This window comes from Episyrphus balteatus, chromosome 1 (genome assembly GCF_945859705.1).
Source record: "Episyrphus balteatus chromosome 1, idEpiBalt1.1, whole genome shotgun sequence".
Classification (NCBI taxonomy): domain Eukaryota; kingdom Metazoa; phylum Arthropoda; class Insecta; order Diptera; family Syrphidae; genus Episyrphus; species Episyrphus balteatus.
The window spans coordinates 142,434,916-142,456,228 of NC_079134.1; the positions used below are offsets into that span (position 1 = coordinate 142,434,916).

General features: G+C 29.4%; 1 protein-coding gene across 1 annotated transcript in view; it reads left to right on the top strand.

The window, feature by feature from the left end:
• The window catches only part of LOC129907880 (serine protease inhibitor 42Dd), a 52,044-nt gene extending 50,133 nt beyond the window's left edge, over window positions 1–1,911 (top strand). The window contains exon 4 of the mRNA XM_055984340.1: window positions 1,736–1,911. Within this exon, the coding sequence (XP_055840315.1) occupies window positions 1,736–1,872 (137 nt within the window). The 3' untranslated portion in view covers window positions 1,873–1,911. The remainder of the gene's footprint in view (window positions 1–1,735) is intronic.
• The last annotated feature ends 19,402 nt before the right edge of the window (window positions 1,912–21,313 follow it).

Consider the following 21,313-nt stretch of genomic DNA (forward strand, 5'->3'; position numbering starts at 1 on the left):
ATTTTAAAATACAGAATTTTGAAAACGGAGTTTTGAAATTCAGTACTTTGAAGAACAACCAGAATTTTGCGTTACAGTTTTTTGGTTTTTTTTTTTTTTTTTTTTTTTTATAATTTACGCGCACTCAAGGGGTTATGACTACACTTTATATGTTAGCTATTAACACAGTGCGAGGTCATACAGTATTTTGTGTAATTTGAAAAACAGTATTTTAACTTACAGTATTTTTAATACAGTATATTGAATATTTCAAACTATGGTAATACCAAGGTATTGTCTTGGAGTCGTCTGTTCATTCCATGAATTGACTTTTAGAGGTTTTGTTGTAACTATTCCTTCACTGTAGTTTTCAGTTGATCAAGACCGCTTGGAGGTGGATTTCAGTCGCAAATGAATATCTTCAACATTTCCTGGACATGCTCCATTGAATTTAAATCAGGATTTCTGGGTGGTCAATCTAAAGCTCGCATATTTAAATCTTAAAGATATTTTCAAATCAGTCTAGCTGGCATTGTCGTGCATCAGACTAAACTGTAGACCCAATCTAGTGGTGATTGGAACCACATGCTGTTCGCTTATATCAGTCTAGTATCTTTGGGTACTTCGAGTTGTAAGGCAGATTTTACTTCATGGACATTTATGGCTCTTCTCTAACAGGTTCGTGGGTTGACAGACAGACTTCAGCAAATCTCTTCCCAAATCTTCCCCACAAACATTTTATTCCATACCTTGAATTTAAGTTCACTCCTGTCTTATTTGAGAAAATAACCATGATACTGTGACATAAAGTAAAATAGAACAGGATGTGGGTTAAATTTGAACAGAAGTGTATTAAGGGCCATTTTTTTCACTCGGAGTTGAACATAACTTGAGAATTTTTCTATTAAAAATATATTAAAAATTCTCAAGTTATGTTCAAATCCGAGTGAAAAAAAATGGCCCTAAATACATGTGCAGATCGCAGTCTATAGAAAAATTTATTCAGACTCACTCTAGGCGGCGGCGGCGCGGTGACTTGGAGCGGTTTCTCAATTTTGAAGATATGTAATTGGCGAAGGTAAAAAATATAGTTAAACAAATTTTTGAATATAATGACATGAGATGACTTACTTATGTTTTCAAGGTTTTTTTGATGCTAAAAAGGTATTTTTTTTGGGACATAAGGAAAATCGATAAGTCCGATAAAATCAATTGTATTAAAGGTACCCTTACGAAATTTATTAAAAATGTTGTCTTTGCCAGTTGACTACGAATAAAATAAGTGAATACATTTTTTTTATGCGAAATTTGGAAAAACGTTGCATATGGGATAGAAAGCAAGAATAAGGAGTTTTCATAAAAAAATTTAGGTAAAAGGTTTTAATACAGTTAAATCTGTAATTGGTCCCAAAAAACCAATGATTCGTGTATAACATCAAAGAACTTAAGTTTAAACGTTAAATTTTTCATCGAAAAAAAAAAAAATAAAATGAATATCTGCTTTAGAAATCAAAATAAATTCAGATAATGGCACATTCATCTGATTTTGAAAAAGGGAAGAATTGTATTAAAAAAAAATTTGCAAAGAATAGATTACTTAAGAAAATTTCTACAAAGAAGTCTTAATTGAATGGTAACAATGATTATTTTGACTGGTTAAAGTTATATAGCTTTTTAAATAAATTATATTCCACTTAAACAGAAATACATCATACAATAATTTACAATTTACTCTTTCTTTATTTTCTCTTTGCAGGAATGCACATAATGGCAGTTAATATGAGACCAAGAATCAAACGAAAACACTTTAAAGCCAATTGTCCATTTATTTTTATTGTTAAATCAAAAAAGAGTGTACCATTTTATGTTGGAGTTTTTATTAAAAAACCTTAATTTACCAACTCAAATAAATTTTATGCCAAAACTCTACTCAGAAACTTACGCCAAAGAATTTCAAAAAATAAAAAAATTTTTAATGTTGCAATTTATATTTTAAAAATTTTAATAAAATTTATATTGTATTTTTGTATCTTATGTGTCTTTTATTTATTTTATACAGAGGTTTTAAAAAACAAAAGGAGCAGTGTTTTGGTTTTAAACGTTTAAGAATCAACAACAAATAAAATCTTTATATAAAATAGCTTATTTTTTTTAATAAATTCGATTTTTAAATTACTAAAACGATTTCCTTATTTAAATTTCAAACACTTTTAAAATCATTAGAGCGGTTTAAAAATATATTTTTTTCATATACTTTTTGGAAAATTTTTCTAAACATTTTATACTACTCGTATTGGGTTTTGGGAATGCAATTTTGAAGCAATCATTATTAAATATATAAAAAAAAATAATTTGAAAATATTGACCAACCCCCTTCGAATGATAGAAAAGTAAACGGACAGTTGGTTTGCATTTCCATTCCTCGAAATTTGTAAAGTTTCTTTTACTCAACAAAAATTGCTCACAAATATTTGACTTAATTATTATTATCCTTTAATGTATAACATCTAGATCTTTTAAAACTACTCCTTTCATCACTTTCAAATAATCAAATACACTTTTTAGAGTTAACTTTTTTTTGTAACTGAAACTCATATATGCTAAATAGTAAAACAGCCAAGTTTTTTTTTTATTTTATTTTTCTCCTTAAAAAACAAAAAAAAAAAAAAAATATAGGAAGAAGACTCCTTGGGAGAAGAGAGTATAAATGTATACTGAACATAAAAACGCCCTCAAGGTGTTTTCCCTCGAAAACAGCAAAAACATATTTGAATAGACGTTATGAGATTTTCAGTTTTCATATTTTATATGTCATGGCATGAACTCGTCTTCATGCTTCCTCTTCTTCATTCATGACTATATGACGTCTTCTTTGTCTCCTCTTATAATATCTTGCATGTGATTTTGCATATCTATAAACATACAAACATATTATATATATTTTTTTGTTTCGTTTCAAATTAATAAAATGCTTTAAATATTTGAAAAAGAGTTTTTCTCACATATATTTTCCATATCTTTTAGCTGGAAAATAGGATTACAAAAAAAAAAACGTCTTGCAACGGGAAGAAGCTTCATCATACTCAATTAGAGTCTTTTTTATTTTTTGTATGTGCTTTGTCTGTCAAAGTCGAAAAATCTTTCTTTACATTGTTAAATATTTAATGAATTTTTGTCTCAATATTCCAGAGAGTGATAAGCAAATTAAATAATTTATTTGTTTTTATATTTTTTTTTACTGTTTTTATACAATGGAAATTTAATTTGATTATTATTTTTTTACGTAAGAATCACATACATGTTATTTAAATATCTGTTAAGGGAATCAAGACAGACAAAAGGAAATTAAGGAGAAGGGTTCGGTTATCTTGAAAATTGAGAGTTTTTTTTTTCAAAATATGATACTTTGGTTATAGCTTTATAAAAATCATTGAAGTGACAAATTGAAGTATTTGCTGGTCACTGTGGCGTATGAGTAACGATGTTTATATTTGATCGTTAACAATTTTACATAAAAGTTAAAAAATCACAGAACCAAACTTATATACCACTGAAAAAGCATAACTTTTTTTTAGTTATTTTTCAAATAAGAGTATGCTCGTAAAAGAACAGCAAAAAATAAGGAATGTTTAACTTAAAGCTAAAAAAATGTTCTTTTTTTTGTTAAGAACAAATCGGATTACCTACTTGCTTTATTCAGTTTTAATTTATTATTAAAACCCTTTATTAGAGCATTTCTCACTGTGATATCGAACTTTGAACGAACGGAAAACGATTATGTTCTATTTGATCATTGATATCTTAGCAACCACGACAACAGGGTGCATGAAGATAAAAAATATGTACCTATGAATAGTTTAAAAAATTGTTTGTGGAATGTCATCATATCACACATGTTTTTAAGGTATTTTTTGATGCTGAATCTAATGACATAAAAATAAAGTCAATTCAATTGCTCTATTAAAAACAAGAATGCTTGTTTTTTTACTTCAAAAAGTAAATATTATCGAAACCCATGTGAAAAACAAGATACATTGATGAAATTCGGGATGAAGGCTTAAAATAAAGCAGGGACAAAAGATTCAAAAAATTTCTAAAAATATTTTTGATGAAAGGGTGTTTTTTTGATGGGTTGATTTATGTATAAGAAAAGTATCGTAACAGCTGACATAAATTTTATTAATGTTTTAAACTTGGTGAAAAAGTTTCGTTTCCCATAAGAGTTAAGAATCTAAAAAATCTACAAAATTATCTTGAGTGAAAGGGTGTTTTTTTTTTTAAAGAAATGATAAAATTCGGAATTAGTACCTACCACAAAAACTGGGACAAAAATGTTACATCAACGAAAATCGGTAAATGTGTTTCATTTATAACAGAAACCAAGTATCTAACAGTTTATACAAATATTTTTGGTGAAAGGGTGTTTTTTTTTTTGGGAAATAAGGTAAATTCGCGATGGGTCCGATAAAATCAAAAGTATAAAAGTTAAAATTACGAATAAAATAAGTGTATACATTTTTTTTTCTTAAGGTGTAGATGGGTATAAATATTTGAAAAAGTGTGTAATACTAGAGTAACTACAAAAATACTAGTGGTACCCTATTGAAATTCAGCAATTATGTTACTTTTGAGATTAGAAACAAGAATCTAAAGTATCTATAAGAATATCATGGTTAAAAGGGTGTTTTTTTTTAGTGAAAACAAAAATGATGGACCATGGGGATAGACAGCAAGAATAAAGATTTTTATAAAAGAAATAATTAGGTAAAAGGGTGTTTTTTCGAAGAGATAGTAAAATCTGTAATTGGTCCCAAAATGGGCTATGGCGCATCAAAACGAAAGGAATTTCTTAGTGATTTCGATGAAATGAGTCTTAGAACTTTTTGAGTTCTAAAAATTAATTTAAAAATTAATTTGATAATTTAAATGAACAAAAGATGGCGAAAATGCCAAACTTTTCATCCATTATTCATTCAGTGCCCTATAAAAATTGCTACATTTTCAATTAAAAAAGATACAGTTCGCTTTTGGTTATTAACTAAAACATTAAAAAGTAAGTACCTAAAAGATTGAAGCACTTTATGAAAACCTTAAAACATAAAAAAACCTCTGGGGAAACTCGTTAATTCATTAAAAATTTAGAATTGCTTTTCATTGTTATTTTCTGCTCTTTTAATAAGGTTCGCTTTTGTTACATGTTATAGGTACTTATAAATAATTTTTAAACCAAATTTTTAAAATATTACATTTTTTGAAGTTTTATGTTGTTAAAATGTTTTCTTGTTGAAAAATCAATTTAGAAAAAAAACTGGAAATTGAATTTTTTATATTTTGTTTTCAGATCTTAATTAATAATAATTACTTTATTTATTTTTTTTTTTCAATATTTATTTTTAACAATTTTGAAATTTTTTTCTAAAACAGAAGTCTTAGTAAAAGATTGCAAGTAGCGTAATTTTTTGGAACTCAAATGTATTTAAGAAGTTGTTTGTTACCTTTGAAGACCTTGAAGACCTTATAAACGTTTAATTTTTTTTTTTTTGTAATTCCATTTACCAAATTATCATATAAAAAGTTTTATTTATATTCAACTTATCATCAAAAGCCGCTTGCTTTAGTTCTTATAATAATCGACCTATCACAAAAAAAATGTGATGTGAATTTACCCTAAAAATATTTTTTAGTGAAATCTTTAATTCAGTTAATTTTAAACTTTATTTATTTGAAAAAAAAAAAACATAAAGTTGCCGTTAAAATCAAGCAGTTAATATAATTGATCGACTAAGGGCCAATTTTTCAAAAGTCAGATAAACCTCAGATAGAGCTTATTCCTAGGAATAAAAGTTTTTTTTATATTGACATTTATTTTTCTGATAGTCTAACTGACGATTGAAAAATCAGGGCTAAGAATATTATATAAAAATAAATTAAAAAAAAAAAATTAACAATTTTAAGCCAACTTCCAAAAGCCAAAGATTACTATTTCTTACGAGTATAATATTCAAAAATAAGCACATGTGAAATCTTTTCTGTTTCTTTTTTTTTTTTTGTTTTAAATTTCAAACCTGATGTATGTTTGTCTACTTCTTTTCCCTCATTCCTTCAGGTTTAAGCAAGCCACACATTCAAAAAGTCTCTAGGAAAATGAGTTTCACATTGCCTTGGGCTGATCGAAATTACAATTGAAAGTTAAATGTTATTGGTAACTTTTAGTCGATGAAGTTTCAATGAATTAAATGTGGATGAATTCCTTTTTGCTGGGTATAAGTAAGTAAGGGGCATACTACACTCAGACTTGACAGAAAGGAAATAGTCCGAACGACGAATTTACTCTGCACCTATACGTACTTACATATGTACATCGGTTATATATGTTTAAACATTTTAACAGTAACAAGGACTATTTTTCATTATTTGCAAAAGTTCAATGAGTCGATTTTCTATATGTACAAACATAGATTGGATGATAAATGAGAAAGCGAGGAGAATGAGTGATGTAATGGTGAATGACGTAGATGACGATGACGACGAGGACACAAGAACAAACGATATGTTTTATGTGATGATATAGCAAACGAAATATCGAACAGAAAATGAGAAGGAACCCTTTTTGTTCTTCTTCGATGTATTTAACTTTAATTTCGATTGAAACAAAACATTTGTCAAGTTAAGTTTAAAAAAAAAAGAATAAAGAAAATAGAGAATACATTTGTATTATTTCTACAATGGAATTGGATCTAATTTTTTTTTGTATCTCATTGTAGTTGGAGATCCATTGAAATGTACTTTAAATTGTTTTTTTTTTTTTTTATTTTTATTCACAAGTAAATTACATATGGAAATGATATTTATTTTACTTTAGCAAATACCTGGATATGAGTGAAGGACAAAGGATATTCAATTGGAATGGATTTTATATGCAAATATCCCTTAAATTTGTTAGAAGTATAGTGAATTTAAGGTCATGAGATATAAGCAATAAAAGCCAACAGTTTTTGTACAGCCCAGATATGGATTAGGAAGCTGTATAAGTTTCACAATGGACCGTTTTAAATTTCGACATAATTAGCTTTAAAAATCTCTAAATTTTGTTGTAGGCATTGTAGAAATATGATTGAAGCGTCATATAAAAGGTGAATAAGAAACTTTCAGGTGATATAAAACTTATTATAGGTTGTCATATAAAAAAATTGATTTAATGGTGTTAGAAGTTAAAACAGATTGATTTTTTTGCTTTTTTTTATAAAAATTGATTGGGTTCCAAAAAATTCCAGCTCTTTTTATAGATGTCGTACAGACATGGTTATTATGAATATTTTGAGCCAACGGCGGATCCAGGGGGGGGGGGGCACGGGGGCACGTGTTCCAAATTTCAAAAGAATCGGTGCATTAGTTTTGAAGTTATGAAGGGCACCGGCTTTGAAAACATTAGTTGTGGGAAGAACGATTTAAAGTTATGAGTTATACCCATAACTTGGTCAATTTGGCTCCAATAGACCTACAATTTGAACACAATATTCTTGAGATATAAAAAAATTTTAATGCAAATAAAAAAAAAAAAACAAAACTGGGTTTCTTGGGGAAAAAGTATGTTTCAGTTTTTTTTTTTTGTTATTCTTTTAGAACTTTAATATTTATTAGAATGAAGATTTTAGTATTTGACTAAAAACTACTAATAATGGTATAAATATGTCAAAATTTTATACAAAATCAATTAAAAAACGTAAACATTTTTTTTTCTTAATTTCATCTTTAAAACTCAATTTCTCAAAAACTATTTAATGAAACAACTTAAGTCAAAAAATAAAATAAGGAATAGATTAGGTACTAACTTTAATATAGCACAGGATTGTACATGCATTTTATATTTTTTTTTTCTCCCGGTTAATCAGGAGGTAAGTAGGTAAGCACTTAAGTGGCTTTTACTGTAACAAGAAAATGAAATTTTTTCCTTCCGAATAACTTTTTTGTCATTTGGTACCTATTTGATGTGGAAAATGTGCCAAAATATTTTTGGCCAGGTTTTAGACCAAAATACCGCACTGTGCATCGTTAAAATTCGCTGCTTGTCAGTCAGTCGTCACTTTATTTCTAACTGTTATTGCTTATTTTTTTTTGCCAATTCGTCCCTTGTACCCCCAGAACCCCCAGAAAAAAATCCTGAATCCGCCCCTGTTTTGAGCTAAGAAATAGGCTTTCAGATGGTATAAAATGTATATAAAAAAAAATATTAAATGGTGTTAGAAGAAAAATGTTTGTTTTCAATAAATTATTTGTATACCTTTTATGCATTGTAGAAATTTAAGTATGGCTAAATTTTTAAACTTTAATGGTTTAATTTTTTTGTAAGCTTTTCATATAAAAAAAAATGATACAATGAGAAAAGAAAAAAAAAGTTATTTTTTTTTAGCTTTTTCTTTTAAATTATGATAGGATTCAAAGAGTTATTCCATTTTTCTACAAAACATACAGATATATGTAAATATATATAATATACCTAAGGTCTTAATCTTTAGCTTAAATACTTTACTATAAGATTTATTATCTTATAAATTTTTTTACAAGAAAGTTGACAAATAAATAATTTTTAGATCTTTTTTTTTACAAAAGCATACAACCTGTTTTCTTATGACGTTAGCACGTAAAATTATCGTCCGTAAACCATCTTTAAAGACAACAACTTTTTCTCAAGATGGCTTCCGTCTTAAATTAAGTGAACATTTTTTCTTAATTTAATGATTTCTCAATAAATAAGCGGAAAATCATCTTATTTTTATGTAGAAACATTTTAATAAAGAAAAAAAAAAAAAACAGAAAAATGGTAGCCACTGGGGATCGAACTATGCAATAGTTGGGTCACTAGGTGAAAGCCTTACCATCAGCCTATCTCACTGTAGGAAATAAGTATGATAAACTACAGCTAAAACTTAAGTTTGATTACTTATAACTTTAAACTTTTTATTTTTGTCGGTTGTTTAAGATGAAAATTAACATAAAAATGAAATGAAGTTCACCTTAAATTTAACAGAATTAAAGCGGAATCCTCTTAATTTTAGCTGACATCGCATTGTTTTAAGAGGGTGGAATTTAAATTGGACATCACCTTATTTTATGGTGTCCTTTTTTTCTCCGTCAAGTTGCCTGTTAACCTCCACGATTTTTACTCAATATTTTTATTTTCAAATCTAATTCCCAAAACGCAATAATTCTAAACATTTATTTTAATTTTTACAATACGTAAATTCTACGGACAAGAGTCAACTTTGAAATGCAAATTTAATCAGCAATGAGTTTGGTCTTGTGAACATTAATTAAGATCAAACTTTTTACAAATTGTATATAAATTGTATCGACCTTTAGAAAGTAGTTTCCAAAACCCAGGAATATGGTCATTAATCATTTTTTACTTTACGGATGCAAAAGACGTTTTTGCATAAACATTTTAGCTGAAATCGATTTAATCACTTACGAATTTCCGTTGATAATGGTTTCAAAAAATTTTTTTTTTAATTTAATACTACGAATTTAAAATGTCATGCATGGAGTACACATACAAGTTTAAATCGCAATCGTTAGATCTGTTTTTGAGAAAATTAAATTTTTTTTTTCATTTTGGTTATATCACTTTTACAAAACTCATAACTATCGAGTTTGAAGAAAATCGCTTCAGTAGTTCAAAATAGATACAAACTGGGAGACAAACTGACAGGAACCCTCGTAATAATTATGTCTGATGATTGTTATCTCGAGTTTGATTTTTTTTACGAAGTCTAAACCTGCCCTTTAGTACCAATATCGCATTTAAGAAATATTTGTATTTGTTGTAGGGATGAGCAGCACATTTCATATTTTTTTTATTGGGTCACTGTGGCGTATGCGTACCATATTTTTATTTGCCATACCAATGTTATTAATTTAGTTTTTAATTTACAAATTTATTTAAAATCTGCCTAAAAATCAAGTTTAAGATCAAAATAGAATATAAATAGGCACAACCATTAAAATTAATAAACTTAAAAACTAATAATATATGTTCCTTATACTTATTTAAAGTGATAGAGTTGCAGGAACATGATCTTAAATTTCAAATTGTTTAGATTTTAAAACTTTATATTTGGATATTTAAAATAATTTAATAAAAAAAAATTAACAGTTTTCCATTTTTCATTGCCCACGAGTATCTAAATTTAATACTAAAAAAAACCTCAACACATATAGTCTATTTAATAGACCGGAGCTCCAGAGCAAAAATAGAACAAATTCTTTCAAGAGTTTTTATTGCTGATTATGATTCCTTGGCATAAAAGAATACTCCAGCCAAAAGTGCTACTAAATCCATTGGTGCATTTCTGAGAAAACGGCAACGCTGGACGGTTTTCAGTTTTTTTTAATTAACTCGAAAACCAAGCCTAACTTTGAAATGGTTTAAAGACACTTTTCATAGCAAATTAAATTTTCTGTCAAGTTAAGATGGTTAAAAAATTTTAAAAATTATTTTTGACTAAAATTCTAACCTAAACCCGAGTCGAACTTTATGTACGAATTTAGAACTCAAACTGCTTAATAGAATCTATTTAGGTAGTTTTCATCTTAAAATAAACCTAAATACGAACTTGGTATACTTAGTTATCTCAATATCTCCTGAGAATTCTTCACGACCCATTTATAACGCCTTTTGAAACTGAAAACACTTGTTTGATCCTAAATTGTCTACTTATGTCCTAATTTTTAAGACCTTACAATGTACTTGAAAAGCTCTTTAAGCTTGGTAGATACCACTAACCCTTTTTAAGCTTGTTTGTGACTATAAAAACACCAAACACTTTTTGAGTACTAAATGTTCTTCTAAAATTTGTACTTTTCAAACTCTTGAGAGTTGAGACTATTAAATCTCAAAATTCTAGTTATGTCCTAAAAATACAAGTTCAGACATGCAACAAATTTGACCATTGTCTCGTGCACTTGACACTTTAAAGGGCATTCGAAATAGGTCATTCGGCGAGTACGGTCGGTATCGGATATTTTTTTTTTTTTGATTGAGTAAAAAAAAAACACCGTGAAATAAAATGCAAATAAAAAGTGGAAGTGAAATTTGAAATGTAGAAGTGAAATGAAGTGAATGAAAATAAAAAAATATATTTCAGTAAAAAAATAAAATAAGTAAAGAACAAGTGGGCCTACTTATTAAAGTGCGCAGATTTTTCTTACACCTTCGTTGAATAAATTATTAAAATATTGAAAAATTCCAGGATTTGAATATGTAGGTACCTATATAATGGCTCTAATACAAGTAAAAAAAAAACAAACAAAATCGTTTTCATAATGAAGTCCGTGCGTCTATGTCTGTGTCAGTTTGTAAGTTCGTTGCGTGCGTGTCGTCGCGACGACGCGTCGGTCGGTCAGTGCGTCCATATGTACATCAAAAACAGCCATAGATAACGCGTGGACGGATTTTCTTGAAATTTAGTACAAATGATTTTTTTTTTTTGTTTTGTTTTATTTTTTTTCGTAGTATTTCCTTTGCAAAGTGTACCTCCCGTGCAATTTTTTCATGTTATGGCAATGTTCTCGAAAACGGGTTAATGATTGTGATTTAATTTCGTAAAGGTTTTGCTGGTGTTCAATTTAACAAACCTGAGTTCTTAGTTTTTCTCAGAAAATACCTACGGATAGCAGAAATAGGTATAGTATATTTGTAAAAATAAAAAACGTCACTGAGGTCGGCTCTTTCTATTTTTTTTTTATTGTCAAAACAATTTTGTTAAAAAAAGTAGAGAAATGATTTACCTTATTTACATTTTACATTTGAATGGTTAACTAATATGTATACATATTTTGAGCTAAAAGACGTGTGACCGAGTCATGCATTTTACTTGTTTTTACATGACTGGACTTGTTGGTAAATTTATTTAAGAAAAATCTTTCTGCTATTTTTTAATCAAATTTAAAGCTCACTCAACTATTAAACTGAATTGTATGTACATACATATTTCATACTTTTTTTCATCAAGTCCATTATAGTCTTTGAAAAACAACAACTACTTGATACAACAAATCGACCTGATCATATCTTCAGATTTTCATAATAATATGCATTTTTAATATTTATTTTATTACATTATTTATATTTAAATTATAATTTGTGTGACCTAGTAAGAATTTATAGACCCTAGAGATGAAAGAAGGGCCTATCGAATTTTAGAAAAAAGTAGAATATATAGGACTTAATGAGTTTTTGTAGAATAGGTATTTAGGTTTTGAAAAGGATTTAATCATATTTTTGTTGGTCCTAAATAACTACCCAAAATGGGATTTTTTCCGATAACTGACTATTTGAGGTCTTAAGTAGAGGTTATTTCCTTTAGAAATCTAGTGATATTTATGACCTATTGAATCTAAATAAAGAATATTTGGGTTTTAAATAGGATTTAAATAGTGCCAAATGTTCGACTCGGGAAAATCAAAGAAAAAAAAGTTAAAAAATTGACGATTTTATTTTTTTTTACTAAATCAAGGGGCATTTTGTGTATGTAGCCGGTACGTCCAAACTTTGTATTAATGAAATAAAGTAGAGGTAAAATCCTTTGATAATATGCAATTTTTATATTTTAAAGATAAATAAAAGTGCTATAATTCATTCTTGAAGAAAATAACAAACAAATCAAAAGTTCTTCAGATATTTGAAAAAATGTAATATTGTCCTTACCTTGCGAGAAGAACCCGGACTTTGACCGACTATAAAATTGAATTTAACTAATTCACGGAATTCATTTGTATATCATTTTTTAGATAATTTAATTGTAAATAAGTCTGTTCTTGGACATTTTTGTTTTAAATGAGTAAAAATGGAGTTATGAAATAAAAACGGCACCGACCTCTTTTCCAAGATGGCGGCTGTTCCCAATGTCCTATCATCCCAAAAAGTTCACTTTTACGATAAGGAAATATACCCAAACACTTTCCATGAAAAAAATTTGTCCTGCGAATAACGCAATTTGATTTACTAATTTGCCTGTGCTATTTTGTTTAAAACTCATTTGAGTATTTTTTTTTCATTTTTTAAGAGAAACTTTTTGTTGGTCGCTGATTTTCCAAGAATTGTCTTTCAGGCCATTGAAAACAATAAAAGAGTTGGTATTAAATGTTCGTCTATGCAATATACCAAAGCTAATGGCTCTCCGTCCATCCATTCGATCCGTATTTATAAAAATGCACATACACAAAATTGCACACAAGGCCATAAGGATGCTAATAAATTTGTTTGTTTGTCATATTTAGTTTATATTAAATCAATTTCTCGAAGCCTGTTTACTTTAAAAGTCTAAAAGTTACCAATTAATACGATTTTATCGAGTTTTAAAAACTTGCTTTTAACTAAAAAAGTCAAAAATTTAGAAAAAGTGCTAATTTTTGAAAAATTGCATATTATCAAAGAATTTTACCTCTACTTTATTTCATTAATACAAAGTTTGGACGTACCGGCTACATACACAAAATGCCCCTTGATTTAGTAAAAAAAAAAATAAAATCGTCAATTTTTTAACTTTTTTTTTCTTTGATTTTAGGTTAGAATTTTAGTCAAAAATAATTTTTAAAATTTTTTAACCATCTTAACTTGACAGAAAATTTAATTTGCTATGAAAAGTGTCTTTAAACCATTTCAAAGTTAGGCTTGGTTTTCGAGTTAATTCAAAAAAATCTGAAAACCGACCAGTGTTGCCGTTTTCTCAGAAATGCACCAATGGATTTAGTAGCACTTTTGGCTGGAGTATTCTTTTATGCCAAGGAATCATAATCAGCAATAAAAACTCTTGAACGAATTTGTTCCAATCAAAAGGGTTTATTCAATAGACTAATAATATGAAGTGCTGAGATCACTCCACAAAAGACATCGATTAGAACTTCTAGCTATAGAACATAATAACAAAACCGTCAAAATAAGAAATCATTGTACGAATTATAAAAAAAAAATAATCCACACTTTAAATCACATTGCTAAAGGCGCGAAATAAAAGTCACAAGTTGGCTGGCAAATGGCGAACTAAAAATCCCAACATCACTTAATTATCTCCTTGTTAGGGGGTCCATCAGTCATACCAACTAAATTGCCTAGATAGATACTCGTCGCACTTAGCCAAACCATGAAGTAGAAAGGGAAGAGCGGTATAGTAGGTATGCTGGGGATTTAGGAGGAGAAACAATATGAGGAGGCACATCACAGATTCACAGCTCAAGAGTGTTTCGTCGACAAGCTTCTAACGTCAGAGAACAACAAGCAACAAAACCACTAGACACACATTCCAAAAATTGTATACATCTCTCATAACAGCACCAGCTATCAAAAAACACCACCCGCTGACATCACACCACCGCCACCGATGCAATTCTCCACAGCAAGTAGACAAACATACAAAAAAAAAAAAAAAAAAAAAAATAGAAAACTCAAAACTAGGTGCTAGTGTCAAAGGCCCCCAAGTGATTGGAGGATAATTGCAGCGTAGATCCAAGAGAACACCATCACTGCTGGATTCCACAGAACATGCAGATGGAGAATGCCATGAGAGAGGCACACTAATTTGCAACACAACTATCAGATAATCCGCTATTTTGTCCACAATCGCTACTCTCTACTGGTGTAGCCTTCACTCTCCGACTCCACCATCGTTCCATCCTCGTGTCTCGTGATGGTGGCCATAGCGTGAACCAGAAATCCTGGTTTATCATTCGCTTGTCGGGTCGGAGAATAGTTCAGGCGGGCCAAAGTCAACAATCGGCATGGCACTGCACGCGGGCGTTTGGTTTGGTGTATATAGGTTTACCTCAACCTCAACGGAACAAGCTTGGAATTCTATGTGATGCCAGTGCCAGTGCCTGCACAATGTTTGTCTGGATCGCTGGATTTTTTTTGTGCTGCAGTGCTTGCATGCGAGTGTCCCTCAGTATAAGTAAGAAGATAAAATTCAGGAAATGACCTGCGCCCAACACCAACACCAACACCCCTGCCAGAGTGCCAGATGCAATGCGATACCGGGGTTTTATTGATGGGCTTTTAATTACACCAAAGCTGGCGGAATCGGAATGGTGTTGCTTTTTTAGTGCGGCTGTCCAGCGGGAGTTCTCGGATTTTGGTTTTTGGTTTTGGTTATGGCGGTTTTAAGAATACATCGCATCCGAGTGAGAGAGAGAAAGACAATTGACCATAATAGCTGATGGTGGTTGCACAACCAGGCCACTCACTATAGTCTATGTATGCCCACCACCAACAACTATATTATGGTTTCGGGCGGTGAGGGCATAATGTGCGACTCTCATAACTGAGAACGATAAGCCGTAAACGATGTGTAAGTTGCGGGCTATAATTATGAAAGTTTTTGTTTGCTATAAAGAGAGGCGCTATATTCTTTGGCATACTTCTATGTCCCTTATCCGGGATAAAAGGGATATTATGATGTTGGACAATTATATGTATAGTCACACAAAATGAAAGGACACTTGAAAAATTAATATTAACGATGTCCTTAATGTTTGAAAAATTGTTCACGAATATGGCTGTTTAGTGTGGGTTTTAAGTTGGATGGGAATGTAATCTTAGAAATTGTGTGCATTAGTTTACCATTGGGGCCGCGAATTTTTTTTTTTTTTTTTTAACTATGAAAGTGATAACTGATAACTGTTGTATGTGTTGAGATAAAAGAAATGCGTTGGAGCTTAAAGCTAAGAACTATCAAAATTTAGGTTAAATTACACAGGTCAACACGAAATTTGTGCTTGGGTTGTGACTATGAAATTATGATAGATATATTGATACTAATCTGGAAAATATTTTTTTTTATTTTTTTAATTTGCTTTTGAGGTCAGCAGAGCAATTTCCAGTTTACAAGTAAATCTGTCTTTTACAAAAATTGTCGTGCGTAATTTTGGCAAAAACTCGAGAAAGTTTTAACCGATTTGGCTGATTTTTGTTTTGTTTTCTTCATTTTAATGCTGTTTTCATATTCATATTCAGAAAAATAAAAAAAAGGAAATTTAAGAAGAAAAAAGAAAAATTAAATCGAAATTTTCGTTTTGTTCGAATTTTTGTCAAATGGGAGCTTGAGGCATTATTTGCTACCTTCTATTTTCAATATTTATGGTAAAAGTAATTCACTCTGTGGTATTTTTACTATACAAAAATAACTGCTTAACAAATAACTGAATCCAAACTGTAGCCAAACTAGTTCATATTGAAATTCTTTATTTATTGAAAAGTTAAATTAATTTGTTTGCATAATTTTTTTTTATTATTTTGTTGGGTGTCTAAAAAGTAATGGATTAAACAAAATGGGCTGATAGGCTAACTTAAGATCACTCAGAATTTGGTATCTTGTTCATCCCAAATACTTACAGTTCTTGTGAAATTTCGAAAAATCCCTACTTCGCAACAGTATTTTGCCCTCCCTGCCCATAATTGATTTTTGTTTTTTACAATTCTTTCACTAAAACATTGCCTAACAATAAGAAACAATTAATTAATAAAAATATTTTTTATTTCATACGCCATTTTTTCTGCAAATTAATTAACAGTTCCGAGTTTCATAAAAAACTCAATTTCTTACTTTTATTTCAGAGCAACAAGACGAAAAAAATTTGTATTGTGTGACTCTGGTTTATTATTTTTAAAACTTGTCCCGGTATTGAAGTTTTCAAAAAAGTATAAAAGTTTCCAATGTTGAAGTTAGATAAAAAAATATTACAGTTTGAACACTCAACGAAACAGGGTTTTTTCGGAGCAAAAAACCCTTGTATTCATCATAACTTTTTTCTTATAATTTAATTCGAATAAAGTGCTTTGGCAAAAATGTAGAGCTTTAAGGGGGGAAATCCCTCTGGACGACACCTTTTTCAATATTTTTTTATGAAAAACTGAAAGCACTTATTGAAATTTTGGAAAAAGACAAGATATTACTGACATTATTAAGTATTGAAAATTTTTTTTTGAAATGAAAAAATAACAAAATGGCGGCTCTGGAGCCTTTCAAAGTTGACGCCTCTAGTTTACGCCGTGCAATGCACAGGTCCAGGAAATCATCTTAAATCAAAAAAGAAATTTTTTTCCGTTAGATGATATTAGTACGCATTGCATGAACCTAAATTTATTTTTTTTTTAATGAAAAATAAAAATTAGAAATCAAAAAAACGAAAAAAAACATGTTTTTTTTACAAAGAAGTAGTTAAAAAAATATTTACTGTACAAATTTTATTCAACTTTTAGGTTCATGTTGTGGAGTAAGGAGTAATTTGCTTCAAATTTCAAGTCGATAGCTTCATTAGTTTTTGAGTTACATTGCACGACGCGGAAAAAAACTAGTTTCGAAAAAAATGCGTTTAAAGTTTTCGTTTTCGTACTATGGTAGGTTCGGAGCGCATTGGTTTCGGGACTATCTAGGCACTTTTGAGGCTTCATTTAAGGCTAAGACCACTGATAATAGTTTCTTCGGTTGATAAATAAATTTACTACGCAAAAAAAAAAATACTGCAAAAATAAAAAATTCCAGAGGGATTTCCCCCCTTAAATTATCTACATTTCATACTTTGACAGTTTTTTTTTGTACAGTGCACGGTTCTTGCACTATAGCTCATAAGACTCGAGTTAGGCTCTTAGGGTATGAAAATTGTATTTTTTGCTCCCAACACTACAAAAGCAAATCTTAGGAGGTCAAAAAAAATTATGAGGTAATTTTCTAACTTCTCGAGTTCTAACGGTTTTTAAGTTTTAAGGAATTGGTTTCTTTAAACAGCTGCATTGTAGCTGAATTTCTTTTGATTTTAAAATGTTTAGTTTTACTCAAACGGATAAATATTAAAAATCATTTAAACTTGTTATAAATTAACTAATCTTTCATATAATGAAAGATCCATTTATTCTTTTAGTTTTACTCTGCCCAGTTTATTCACTCTCCATTATAATTTAAAGTCGCCATTAAAAATAAAAAATCTGTCAAATCGCATACAAATTGTAAATGGCGACTTTAATTTAAATGGAGTTTGAATAAATTGGCTTATAGTATTATTGTTATAAAATAGGAATATGGATTTCCATTTTTAAATAAAAAAAAAATAACAAAAATTAAAAAATTTAAATTTTTGAAAAACTATTCATGTTTAACGATTTTAAATTTTCCACGTTTCATATAGGTACCATTCATTAAAAACTTATTTTGTTTTGTTGAGTGAAATTATTTTGATTAATATTTTTTTTTTTCAAAATATACCTACCTGGTTTTTGAGCAACTATAACACGATCTGACTCTTTTTCGTGTATATCGAAGTAAGTATATTATAATTTTGTTCAAAACATATTAAACTGAATTGTTTTTATAATTTCCATAACTTGGACTTAAAAAACGTATATGGTCTTAAAAAATATAACAAAACTATTAAAAAAATTGATGCCATACAACTTTTATGATGACAAAAAGTTATGCAACATTCCCAGCGACTACTGAGAGAAATAATACCAAAAACAAAACAAAAATAAAAATAAAACTGACATAACCTTAAAAATAATATTTCACAAAAAAAAATATAAGGTAAAATTATATTTCTTCCAACTTTGATCTTACAACTTTTTCGGTTTGGTAAACTAATAGTTTTCCATCCGACCAAATCACGTTTTTCAAAATAGTGGATTTCACTAGGTTATGGTTTTCTAATGGCCTTCTTTCAGATGTGAAAATGTTAGAGCGCGTATAGCTTCTTTTTTCTAAGACACAACTAAAACATATAAATAAAATATGCAAAACGTATATATTGACATAAATATGGTCAGGTACTTGGTTAAAACTCTTACCGAAATTTTCTTTTAAGAATTTTATTATCACAAAAATATGTACCAAAAAACTAAAATTGAGTTATAGGCATATTTGTCATCCTGAAACAATGTCTCATTTATATTTTAACCAAAAACAGGGCATTTCCAATTCCAAGTGGCTCAAAAAAGTCAATGAAGATAAACACAACGATATTACTCCGCTGTGTACCTTGATGGAAAAACGCATTTATTCCTTAAAAAAGTTTGCATTTTTCATTTATTCCTTAAAAAAGTTTGCATTTTTCATTTGCAATTTTCCTACAAATTGACTTCAAACACAAAAACAAATATTTGAACGCGACGGCAACACCTACAATATTTAAATATACATTTTTAAAAAGCTAGAAGCTTATTCATATTTGCAAAATTAAAATTAAGTAAATTGAAGAAAGGTTTTTGAAAAAATTGTAATTAAACTTAGATTTTTGAAAAAAAAAAAAAAAATTATTGAAAAAATTTTAACGTTTTGTTTAAAAATTTTTCGTAATATGAAACGCATTAATTTTTTAAATTTTTGTGGCCACATTTATTATGATTTGAAATTTTAAAAGGAAATTTTTGAATATGTATTACAGTTTATGAAAAAAATTAAAAAGTATTTAATTTTCGACTCATTTTTTTTAATAGAAGTTTTGAAAAAAAAAACTACTAAATTTTTGAAGTTATACTTCTTATGGGAGGGTGGGTATGAAAATTTACTTTTTGACAAGAATGTCAAAGGGATTATGACGCGATCACCCTGGGTAGCAGGGCTGTCGTTTCACCTTTAGAGTAGGCAGTACTTTAGTATTTAAAAATGCAGTACGCCGCAGTACGGCAAACATAAAACACACAACACGTTGCAAGTTACATGTTTCATGTGGCAAGTTGCATGTGGCAAGTCGTATGTGGCAAGTTGCATGTGGCAAGTTGCGTGTGGCAAGTTGCATGTGGCAAGTTACATGTGGCAAGTTGCATGTGGCAAGTTGCCAGGGTTGCAAAAAGCTCACATTTCAGCTCAGCTCACAGCTCAGCTCAAATTTGAGCTAGGTACCATAGCTTAGCTCATTTGAGCTGAGTTGAAAGTGAGCTGAGCTGAAAGTGAGCGCCCCTACTTCCAACGCCTATATCTCGGAATTTTGAAAAAAAATGAAAAAAATTTTTTTGATGCCAAAAGGTAGCGGGGACTCTAACCTACATTTGGGTACAACTCTCATCCCTGTAGGTCCACGCGTTCTCAAACCGGGAGAACTTAAAAGTAAAAAAAAAAAATAGGCATGATGTGGCGGTTTAACATGGAAGGCGATTTTTTAAAAATCTGAAAGTGTGCAAAGCGTAGGCCCATGACACAAGCTATCATTTGGCATCACTGTCAAAAATTACTCTCAAGCGGTTTAGCTTCCAGGAGCGTTTAAAGATTCGGGGATTTTTCGAAAAAAAAAATTTACCCCAACTTTCAAAACCGATTTTCTCGGAATTTTAAAAAAAGTCGAAAAACCGGATTGTACCGGAATTTTTTTTTTATGATAAAAAAAGAAATATTTTGCTAAAAAAATAGAAATATATTTACTATCAAAAACACCAAGAGAAAAGATCACGAAAAATTATCTGTCTTATTTATAAAAATATCTATGTGTTAAAATAATTCCATTAATAACTAGAAACAACCATCTTAAGCTATTGTGTTTTATAAAAGTTTAAAATATCTTCATATTTTATTATACTTTCCAAATAAAAATCAATGTATCCTCTCACCCATCACAGCTCAGCTCAGCTCACTTTACCTTAGCTCACCCAACAGCTCAGCTCAGCTCACCGACAGCTCAGCTCACCCAACAGCTCAGCTCAACCATCAGCTCAGCTCACTTTCAGCTTAGCTCAAATGAGCTGAGCTATGGTACATAGCTCAAAAGTGAGCTAGCTCAAAATTTGAGCTGAGCTGCGAGCTGAGCTCAGCTCACTTTTGAGCTTTGTAGCAACCCTGCAAGTTGCATATTGCTACTACTAGTGCTGAAGCACACACAATTCTCATAAAATATCATATCGCACATTTTATGCGCAATTCGTTTACTTTCGTTAAGCATATACCGTACGTTCTGAACCGCACAACATGAGTAAATTTCACAGAATAAATTGAAAACTACATGGACGCAAGGAGGATGAAAGAATTAATTTATTGTTCAATTGATAAAAATGTAAAAAAACGAAGTGTGGATTAATTAATTTAATAATAGAAATTAAAAATATCAAATGAAATTCATTTACATATATTGAATGAGAAGTATAACTTCAGTCGCGTGTACATGTGTACACACACTCTTTTTTTTTTTTAAGTTCAACATTTAAATATAAAGTTATATTTTTATTCATTCAATAGCCCTTATTCTTGAATGTCAAATAGCAAAAGTTTAAAGTTTTTATTTACCAAAGTCTTTGAGAAAATCAATTATGTATTTCAATGGAAAAATTTAGTTTTTTTTATAAAAAAAAACTCATGAAATTGAA